General features: G+C 47.4%; 1 protein-coding gene across 1 annotated transcript in view; it reads right to left on the reverse strand.

Annotated features, from left to right (window-relative positions):
* Nucleotides 1-826: 826 nt before the first annotated feature.
* LOC115273440 (complement C3-like) overlaps nt 827-10,734 on the reverse strand; it is a 45,879-nt gene continuing 35,971 nt past the window's right edge. Inside the window, exons 17-29 of the mRNA XM_029916481.1 lie at nt 9,013-9,176; nt 7,491-7,649; nt 7,287-7,346; nt 7,078-7,168; nt 6,907-6,958; nt 5,559-5,646; nt 5,389-5,478; nt 2,368-2,473; nt 2,095-2,178; nt 1,878-1,958; nt 1,332-1,415; nt 1,102-1,237; nt 827-1,010 (exon numbers count right to left, since the gene is read on the reverse strand). Coding sequence (XP_029772341.1) covers nt 857-1,010; nt 1,102-1,237; nt 1,332-1,415; nt 1,878-1,958; nt 2,095-2,178; nt 2,368-2,473; nt 5,389-5,478; nt 5,559-5,646; nt 6,907-6,958; nt 7,078-7,168; nt 7,287-7,346; nt 7,491-7,649; nt 9,013-9,176 — 1,349 coding nt within the window. The 3' untranslated portion in view covers nt 827-856. The remainder of the gene's footprint in view (nt 1,011-1,101; nt 1,238-1,331; nt 1,416-1,877; nt 1,959-2,094; nt 2,179-2,367; nt 2,474-5,388; nt 5,479-5,558; nt 5,647-6,906; nt 6,959-7,077; nt 7,169-7,286; nt 7,347-7,490; nt 7,650-9,012; nt 9,177-10,734) is intronic.

Below are 10,734 nucleotides of genomic sequence, written 5' to 3' on the forward strand. Positions count from 1 at the left end.
AGGTCAAGGGGGGGATGAAGGTGAGGAGGTGGGGGATCCAGGTAGGGATGAAGGTGAGGAGGAGAGGGTCCAGGTGGGGATGAGAAGAGGAGGTGAATATCCAGGTGGGGATGAAGGTTGGGAGGTAGAGGATCCTGGTGTGAATGAAAAGGAGATGGGGAGGATCCAGGTGGAGAAGAAGGTGAGGAGGGGAGGATCCAGGTGAGAAGGAAGGGAAGATGGGGAGGGTCCAGGTGGAGAGGTGGGGAAGAGGAGAGGATCCAGGTGGAGATGAAGGTGAAGAGGCAGAGGATCCAGGTGGGGAGGAAGGTGAGGAGGTGGAAGATCCAGGTGGGTATGAAGATTAGGAGGTGCAGTATCCAAGTGGGGAGGGAGGTGAGGAGGGGAGGATCCTGGTGGCTGTGATGGTGAGGAGGGGAGAACTGTGGAGCCCTCATGAGTAATGATGCTGGTGGGGGGCAGGTAAAGCATGTGAGGATGTTGGTACTAACAGAGTGGATCAGAGAAGGATGTAGGTAAAGGTCCTGGTGAGGACCCAGATGAAGAAGCAGAGAACACACAGGTGAGGATGCAGGTGTTAAGAAAGCAAGTATGTGAGCACTTGGAGGAAGATGCAACCTCATTTCAGACTACATGCAGATGCAGTGCAGGTTCAGGGGGGCACGTGATCCCTGGGGGAGGAAGCAAACTTGCAGGTGGTCCACAGGAGGGAAGGAGTGGGCATCTGGGAGGGTTTCCTGAGGATGGAGCCAAGTTGCCGAGGGGGAAGCAGGGGATCACAGCGGCCTCTTTCCCTCTCCAAGACCTTCCAAATTTCAGAGACACATGAACTCTAAGTAAAGCTTTATTGTGGGGGTTATGGGGAGGGTCTGTTGGGACAACCGAAGACAACCATGTTCTCAGTGAAGTTGGCCAGGTCTTGGCACTGCTTCTCCTTCTCCTCATCCTGGCATTCACCGGCCTCAGGCCATAGCTCTACCCAGGTGTCTTTCCGGATGATGTACTTGATGCTGGGGAGAGGGCGGCAGGTGAGGAGCAGGGCAGGGGAAGCATGGGATGGGGTGACCCACCGTGGGGGGCATGCACAGGGCTGGCACTCACTTGGGTTTCTCTCCCCACAGGTCGGTAGAGATGCCCCACACGAGGTAGTGTTTCCCCTCTTGCAGCCTCAGGGCCTCTCTGCACTTGACGTGGCTGATGAACCTGCGCTCCTGACCAGCCTGCACCTCATCAGAGCCTGGATGGGAGGGAGGGACAGGGATGCTGAATGGGGCAGGGGAGGGACCCAGCAAGAAGGAAGTGGAAGACAGAAGACGAACTGCAGGGCTCACCTGATTTGATTATCTGCTCGATGATCATTATGTAATCGTCAAAGTCATGTGACAGCTCTTTCTTGAGAAGCCTGGTCTTGTACACTGATGGGGGGAGGGGAAGCATGGTGGGGATAACAGGAAAGGAGGTTGTGGTACACCGCCACCTGATGCGCATCTGGACATATGGCCTCCCCAAGCAAATGCATGCAGCGTCACAGGCAGATGTGCCACAGTCCCTACCCCCCAGGAACACACCTGCCACACGTGTGATAACTTCTCATGCGCTGTCATTTGCCACCACTGTCTCCTATCTCCATGGCTCTGCATAACTATAATGTCATACACACAACCGGGCATATGACCATATCCACTCACACACTTGCACACACCCAGCCCACTCATTACCATTGCTTCCCACACCACAATCATGGTCCTTTACAACACATTTACACACACTCACACACACATCATCCACGACCACAATCCAAAGTATAGCCGCAATCAGCCATGGGCACTCACAGAACCACCCCCCACACACTGTTGCTCACACACGCTCCCACTCACCATAGTCTACTCCTGGCTCACAGGCCTTGTCCAGACGGTCACTCAGGGAGACCTTGTTCACCTGGTGCATGAAGCAGTCTTCTGTATGGTGGATGAGTGGGGGACACGGTTTCATCACACGCCTTGTCCAGGGCCCCCCACCCTTGGGCCTGTCCCTCTGGGTGTGCATTGGATGTGTGGGACCAACACTTCCTGGCAATTTTGTGTCCACACTCACCACAGCGGCACACGTCTCTGTGACAGAGTTTGCTCTGTAAACCGTCTTCTTTGTCTGGGTGGTAGAACTGGATGCAATTCTCATCTGTGGGCAGAGTGGCAGGGAGGTGTCAGAGGGCTGGGGCCTCCAGCCCAGAGACCCAAGGGGTTCGATTCCCCAACTCCAGTCCCTCAGGCCTGGGGAGGCCAGGTCCCCAACCCTGGGACCCTCAGCTCCCCACCTCATTGGTCCCTTGGACCCTCAGGCCCCCCAGGCCTTATGTGGGCTGCTCACCCAGGTTGTAATAGGAGTACACCTTGACTGACCCAGGCTGGATAAGCCCCACCTTGAAGTACTGGTGCACTTTGAAGGTCAGACAGTCCTCCTGGTCATGTGAGATCTGGGGGGAAGGAGGAGGCTAGTCAGTGGGGTGACATGGAATGGAGCTCAGAATAGGGTACTGTGGTTTGGAGCAGTGGGTGGAGATACTGAGGGAGCCAGGTTGGATACAGGTAGGGAGCAGGAGTCCCTACCAAAAAAATGTATGAGCACTTCAACACATCCATTTTCTGTTTCTCCATGGCTCATAGCAAGGTTATACCTGTCAGCTTCCTTTCCTAGTTCAGTGTGGCTGTGTGATTGAGTTCTGGCCATCAGACCGCTATCTCTGCCCATAAAACCATCCACAGTTAATGATACCAAAGTGTATACTTGGAGGTTCTTGAGAGTTTAGATCATAAAAGTTCTCATCACAGTGAAATACAAATCAAAACCACACTGGGATACCACCTCACACCAGTCAGACTGGCTAAAATTAACAACTCAGGAACAACAGATGCTGGTGGGGGTGTGGAGAAATGAGCACCTTCTTGCACTGATGGTGGGAATGCAAACTGGTGCAAATGCTCTAAACATAGTGTGGAGGTTCAATAAAAAAATTAAAAATAGATTTACCCTATGACCCAGCAATAGCACTACTAGGAATTTATCCAAAGGATACAGGAGTGCTGATGTATAGGGGCACATGCACCCCAATGTTTATAGCAGCACTTTGAACAATAGCCAAATTATGGAAAGAGCCCAAATTTCCATTAACTAATGAATGGATAAAGATGTGGTTTATATACACAATGGAATGATCTTGGCAATGAGAAAGAATAAAATATGGCCATTTGCAACAACATAGATGGATCTGGAGGGTGTTATGCTAAGTGAAATAAGTCATTCAGAGAAAGACAGATATCATACGTTTTCACTCATATGTAGAACTTGAGAAACTTAACAGAAGACCGTGGGGAAAGGAAAGGGGAAAAAATAGTTACAAACAGAGAGGGAGGGGGCAAACCATAAGAGACTCTTAAATACAGAGAACATGTCATCTGCGAAAAGGGAAAGTTTGACTACTTCTTTGTTGACTCTGATGCTTTTTATTTCCTTTTGTCTTATTCCTGATGCTAGGACTTCCAGCACTATGTTAAACAACAGTGGTGAGAGTGGACATCCCTGTTGTGTCCATGATTTCAGGGGGAAAACTCTCAGTTTTTCCACATTGAGGATAACATTGGCTGTGGGCTTTTCGTAGACTGCGTTTATGAAGTTTAAGTAAGTTCCTTTTATCCCGACTTTCTCGAGGGTTATTATTAAGAAGGGATGTTGTATTTTGTCAAAAGCTTTTTCTGCATCTATCGACAGGATCATATGGTTTTTTTCTTTTCTTTTATTAGTGTAATGTATCACATTGTTGGATTTGCGAATATTGAACCAGCCTTGTAACCCAGGAATGAATCCCACTTCATCATAATGGATAATCCTTTATATATGCTGTTGAATTTGATTTGCTAGTATCTTGTTGAGTATTTTTCCATCTGTATTCACGAAGGATATTGGTCTGTAGTTCTCTCTTTCTTTTGGGGGGGCCTCTGTCTGGCTTAGAATCAAAGTGATATGTGCTTCATAGAATGATTCTGGAAGTCTTCCTTCCATTTCTATTTTTTGGAATAACCTGAGAAGGATCGGTTTTGACTCTGCTTTATATGTCTGGTATAATTCCCCCGGGAATCCATAAATACAGAGAACAAACTGAGGGTTGATGAGGAGGGTCAGGGAGCATGGAAAATGGGTGATGGGCATTAAGGAGGGCACTTAGTGGGATGAACATTGAGTGTTGTACGTAAGTGATGAATTATGGGAATCTACCCTCAAAACCAAGAGTATACTGCACATACGATATCTTAGCCAATTTGACAATAAATTAAACTTTAAAAAGTTCTCATCACATACAACACACAACCATGTTAAAACTATGTGAGGCAATAAAAATATTAAGTAGCTTTATTATGGTTTTCATTTCCCAATATGCACATACATCAAATCATTGCATTATATACCTTAAACATATACAACACTATATGTCAATGACACCTCATTTAAGCTGAAAATATAAAGACAAAGAAAGAGAGAGGAACAGAAATAGATATGCATATATATGTTTGCATGATAGACAGGTGTATTTGGAAACTGTTTTACTGCTCTGTAATTTCCCTGTAAGGTTGGAGTCCTATAAAAATTTATATCTATAAAAAATCCAATACAAGAAAATATCAACCCACAGCTCATGCACAATCCTCTTTTCTTCTAGAATGGAGGGGTCCAAGGACTCAAAGATCATAGGCATTGAGAGTCCCAGAAAGGAACATGCATGGATCCCTGAGTGACTGTGTGGAGCAGAAAGCCCTTTCCTTAGCCTCCCAACTGGACTTTACCTGAGTGAGAAACACAGGACTTTTGTGCTGGGACCCTCATATTCTCTGGTGTATTACAGAATCCAGTGTTACTTATGCTGACTAATATGGGGTAAGGGGCCTTTGGGCATATTGGGAGTTGGCAGGGGGCAAATGAGGATAGGAAAACAGGAAGATGTAAGTAGGGGAGAAGAGGAAGCTCATTCAATGTTAGAGAGGAAGTCAGGGAGAGAAGTTCAGAGCAAATACGAAAAAAGAAATGTCGGGGTGTGTGTGGAAGAAAAGGAATGCTTTTCAGCACTGAGCACTTTAGTTTTTAAACCCAAATAGCTCTTTTCAGTGATTGTTTAGGACACTGACGAGAAGTTGGAGGAAGCAAGTGAAAATGAGGTTGGAACAAGAGTGGTCGGGTGAGCTGCTGAGAAAACATGAGATGATCTGGGTTGACCACCTTATTTTATATGCCCCTTCCTCCACAACCCAGCAGCACAGAGCCCACATCCCCTAGCCTGGGCCTGGTCTGACCAGAGAGAGGTCAGCTTGGTGGTGGTCAAGTCCCAATCAGAAGCCTTACCTTGTCCAGGTAGATGACGAGGGTGTTCTTCTGTGAGAAGGCCTTGTTCAGCTCATACGTAGAGATATATCTGTTGATGCCAGCACTCAACTGGGGAAGGCAGGACTTGTGAAAATCCTTCTGAGGCCTCTGCCCACTGATTCCAGCCCCCAAGGCCAAGCCCTTCATACCACGTCAAGGTCACCAGTGTCAGGAGAAAAGCCAGTCATCATAGATATATCCAGGATCGACATGGTGGCATCCTTGTCTCCCAAGTACCTGAATAGGACAGGGAGAGGGCAGTTGGGGCCAAGGTAGGGTCAGCCCTGGGGGTCAGTGTCTGGACAAAGGGGTCTGAACAAAATGGGGTTGTTGGCTCCCACATAGCAGCACAGAAGGATATTAGATTGTAGGAAACATTCCCAAAGGGAATAAAGGAAAGGCAGTGTCATGGTCAACGTGACTAATAGCTCAGGCTCTGGAGCCCATTGCATGGGTTCAAAATCGAACTCCATGTGACATGGGTCCCTTGGCCTCTCCATGCCTTAGTTCTTCTAGAAAATGAAAAGAAGAAAATGTTACCATGGTCTAGCTCAGTAACGCTAAACCCTCAGCATCAGGTTTCAGTAGTTGTAATTGCATAAAGTACAAGCATAAATGTTGTCTCTAGCTCTTTGGTCCACCAGTCATTGTGCCTATCACAAATGCACATCACAGTCAGTGACTGATCCTGTCATATCTTTCAAAGTCTGTCTGTGATAGGTCACTAAGCAGCCCATGAATTGATGCAGACAGTAAAGGCTGTGATTGTGGTGCTTCCTTATGTCCCAGTGAGAAAGCCACAGGACACTTTAGTAAATTGGCCAATTGGCAGAGGGAACTGGTCAGCCAAGATGAAAGCGCAGCAGTGAAATGAAGAGGCGGGAGGTAAAATTTGAACAGCACATAAATGGAATTAGAGAAGAAAGAACAGACTGTGTGAATGTCAGTCTTGCTGCCATTGGAGAGACAGGCTGTCTTTTGACACTGACTGCTCAAAAGATTAGATGCTGGAAGCTGACCTAACTTAGAAGAAAAGATGCCTGCTCCATCCTTATCCCAAGGGATACAAACGGAAGAAGCACAGTACTTTGGCGTTTCACAAAGGAGAACAAAAAGTTACTTGCATCTCCATGTTCTAGTGTCTTAATTGACAGCATAGTAAGCAAATTCTCCTGTTACTGTAATTTTCATTTCTCTGTACCTTTCTAACTGGCAGGATGAGAGTTTTTGAAGTTGTGATAAAATGCTCTAAAGGTCATGGAACAATTGTAACTTCCTCCCTTGATTAAGATTGCTTGTATAATTTCAGATTCTGTGGCCATTGTTAGTCTCGAAGTGCCACGCAGAGCGAGGACTGCCTGGGGTATCCACCCCTGGCAGGTACTTCAGACAATACCAGATGCAAATTCACTCTTACGTGGATTAGGTACCACAGATGTTATTTGTGAGGAGTCTCACTATAGACAGAGGAATTACCCCCAGTGACCCATCACTTACCTGGTGCAGATGTCAAGGAACATGGTGTTCAGGGCATCCTGAGGCCTCTTGACTAGAAGCACAGAGACATAAAAATGGGAGGGGGTGTTCCCCTGGGTCCCTGTTAAGGGAGGGGGGCAGACATGGAATGAGGTGGGGGGAGGGTGACATGTAGGGTCTTCACTCTTTTACCGTCTTCAGGAGCTCGTCGGAGAGCTACCATGAGGTCAAACTTCTTGCAGGTCTGTTTGGCCTTGAGCTTGGCATAGTACGTTGTCACCACCTGGTGAGATAACAGGACATGAAGTCTCAGCCCACTCTACTTGAGAAGAAGACAGTTCCTCTGAGCCTGAGGGGCTGAGAGAAGGTGGTTCAAGCTGGTTTGTGCTCCTGTTCCTTACCGACAAGGTACCTTGTCCTTTTCCTTGAGCTGTTACTATGAAATTCTCGTTTTTCTCGGTCTGCAGGGAGTAGGGAGAGAGAAGAAAGGATGTTGGGAACCAAGCCTCTCCCTGGCTGCAACAGTCATCTGCCATATCTCTTGCCTCTGGGAAAACCTGACTGGTGTGGAGGAGGACAACAAGGGTTTGACTAGGCAGCTGTACCTTTGTTGACCGCTGGAGGCTAGCAGACTCCCAGAGGATTCTGTACATGATGACAGAGCTGTGGCCAGGTAGATCAATGGATACATCCAGGTTCAGGTCCTCGTGGTCAGGGACATCCTTCTGGTATTGGGCCAAGGCTTGGAACACCATGAAGGTGGCCTGGAACCGATGAGAAAGAATGAGAGTGACCCAGGAGACTGAGAAAGTGGTTAGAACCCACTGGGGAAGGAAGAGACTCAGATCACAGGGAGGGGGTACTGAGATGATAGCATAGGACCCCGCATCCCAGAGAGGGTGAGGATGAGATTAGCGTTTGTTAGACACTGAGGACATGTTCTTGATTCTCCAAGGGACGGTGGCTTAGACAAGCACTTGGGCATACTGAGAACAAGTCTAGAATCCACCAGAAATTTTAGGCAAAAGACTGAAACTCTAACAAAACTGAGAGTGTGCCCAGTCCCCTTCAGACTAGAGTCGAAGACAAGTGTTTGGAGTCACTGAGAATGTTTTAGAACTCATTTGTGAAAAAAGAATGGAGTTGGAGCCTGGAAACACTGAACATATGATCTAGAATCCAAAAGGGATACTTAGAATGTGACAAGAGCACTACAGAAAGAGAGGGGGCCAAACTTGAGCTTTAATTCCATGTCCTAATACTCACCTTCCAGGGACAGAGAGGCTTGGATGATGTTCTAGAATGCCAAGAACATGGTCTAGAATCCAGAGTAATATGAATTAACACTGGAATCCTGGTGGAACTGAAAAATGGTCTAGAGATCACAGAAAGGCTCACTAGGCTCACTAGGAGCCTGGTACATCTGAGAACCTTGTCTAGAAGCCACAGGAATATGTGGGCTAACTCTAGGAGACCAGTGGAATTGAAAACATGGTTTAGACCCACAGGAAGATATGAGTTAACAGTGGGAGTCTGTTGGAACTGAGAACCTGGTCTAGAACCAAAAGGAAGATATCACTAACACTGGGAGCATGCTGGATCTGAAAACATGATGTTGAACACATAGGAATATATGAGCTAACCCTGGGAGCCAGTAGGAACTGACAATATGGTCTAGAGCCCTCAAGCTAACACTGAGAGCATGGTTGGACTGAGAAACTGGTCTAGACACATAGGTAGATATGAGGTAACACTCAGAGGATTGTCCAAACGAGAACATAGCCTAGAACCCACAGAAAGTTAGGAAGTAACACTGGAAATCTCTGGAACCGAAAACATCATCTAGAACACAAAGGAAGATATGAGCTAACACTGGGAGTCTAGGGGAACTAAGAACATGGTCAAGATATGAGGATCCTCAGAACACAGCTTGGGCATTCAGAGTGTAGTCTAGAATCTGCCAATAGGATCACAGCTAAGAAACCCTGATCTCTCAACTCCATTCCAGCCACTCTGGCTTGTGGGACAGAAAAGCTGCCACTCTTGGTCTTATGGTCTTCTCCGGAGGCCAGTGGGATCCTGGAGGTAGCAGGAATGCAGGTGCCTGGGGGACATGGGGTCACTTGCCTGGGTGGAGCCATAGCCGCCTCCATAGTATTTCTGCTCATTCAGCCAGCTCGCAACAGGACGTACAGAGTCAAAGTCTTTGAGCACCAGTAGGGCCAAGAGGGCATAGGATGTGGCCTCCACACTGTAGAGCCTCTTGCCAGGCTCCCCCCAACTTCTCTTGTCTGCAGAGAGAACCCCCATCCCCCATATTCATTGCATTGTCCAGTGAGGAGATGGCTCAGAGAAAACTGAGAAAAAGACTCACACTAGACTTCTTGGTGTTCACATATCCTGAGTGACATCCAAGGCCCTCACTCTGCTGGCTCCTGCCTCACTCTCTTCTTTCATTAACCTTCACTCCTCCATTTCAATTCTCATCTGTAGCCCCACTGATCTACAGGAGATTTCATAAACTTTCCATGCTCATTCTTACTTCCTGGGCCCACTACTTGGAGCACCTTTTATCCACCTATTCCTGGTTAATCCTATCCTGCACAATGCAGCTTCAATGGCACTCCAAGAGTGGGCGAGGCCCTCCCTCTGCCTCTCAAATTATCCTGTGCTGTCCTGTCCCAGCCCTATGATGCTCTGTTGCCACCTATTAACTCATTCCTTTCCTCAACTGGCATGTGAGCCCTGATGGCACGGGCTGTGCTGTAGTCACTGTGATGTCCCCAGTGCTCAAGAAAGCTCTTGTGGCAGAGATTGTCACAAAAAGCATTCCCTCCTCTGGGGTGCCTGGGAGACTCAGTGCGTTGAGTGTCCAACTTTGGCTCAGGTCATTATCTCAAGGTCCATGAGTTTGAGCCCCACATCAGGCTGTCTGTTGTAAGCAAGAGCCCGTTTTGGATATTCTGTCTCCATCTCTCTCTGCCCCTCCCATGCTTGCTCTTTCTCCTTCAAAAATAAATAAGCATTAAAAAAAACTGTTCCCTCATTTCCTGGGCACATATTTGGACTACATCTCCCACATGTCTTTGCAGGCAGATATGGCTACAAGACAGAGCTCTGGATGATGGAATGGACACTGGCAATGTTAGGGGCACCTTCCATGCCTAGTCTACCTCCCTTGCACAATTCACCTGTTTCCCCTTCAGCTGAGATGGAGTAAATCCCAAGGACCCCAGGATGGCAGCACAATGAAAAAAAAGGTGGCCAGGATCCCTGCATGACTGTCTTGAGGAGAGCTGTCCACCAACAGCAAACTTCCATTGTGATAAACCACCTGAGTCTACGTGTTACTTGACATATGTTACATCAGTAGTCCTGGAACCCTGATGTAGTATATTCACCTGACCCAAAGATTAAGTGCTCCTATGTGCTAGGCACTGTGCTAAATTCCCTATTTCATTACCTTATCTAATCCTAATTGCCCTTGAGATAATGATGATAACATCAGTGATAGAGCCCTCACTCTATGCTAGACCTTCTCCCTACATTACTCCTTCAATCTTCTCAACTACCTATGATGTAAATATCATCTTCAGGTGTGGTCGGGAGGGACAGTGACACAAAGGCACACAGTGAGAATGTGGCAGAGGGGGATTTGAATTTGGATCTCTCTGACATCAGAGCCCATTCTTTCTCTGTGTCATAGCAAGAGCTCAACATACAATTGTTGTATGAATGCTGCTACCTTCTTGGGTAGCTCACAGGGAGGACTTCTCACACCTCAGAGCCATTCCCCAAGCAGGACCTAGCACAACTTACTCCAGCTCAACTTGAAGCTGCCCATCCCAG

Source organism: Suricata suricatta, chromosome 12, assembly GCF_006229205.1.
Source record: "Suricata suricatta isolate VVHF042 chromosome 12, meerkat_22Aug2017_6uvM2_HiC, whole genome shotgun sequence".
Lineage (NCBI taxonomy): Eukaryota > Metazoa > Chordata > Mammalia > Carnivora > Herpestidae > Suricata > Suricata suricatta.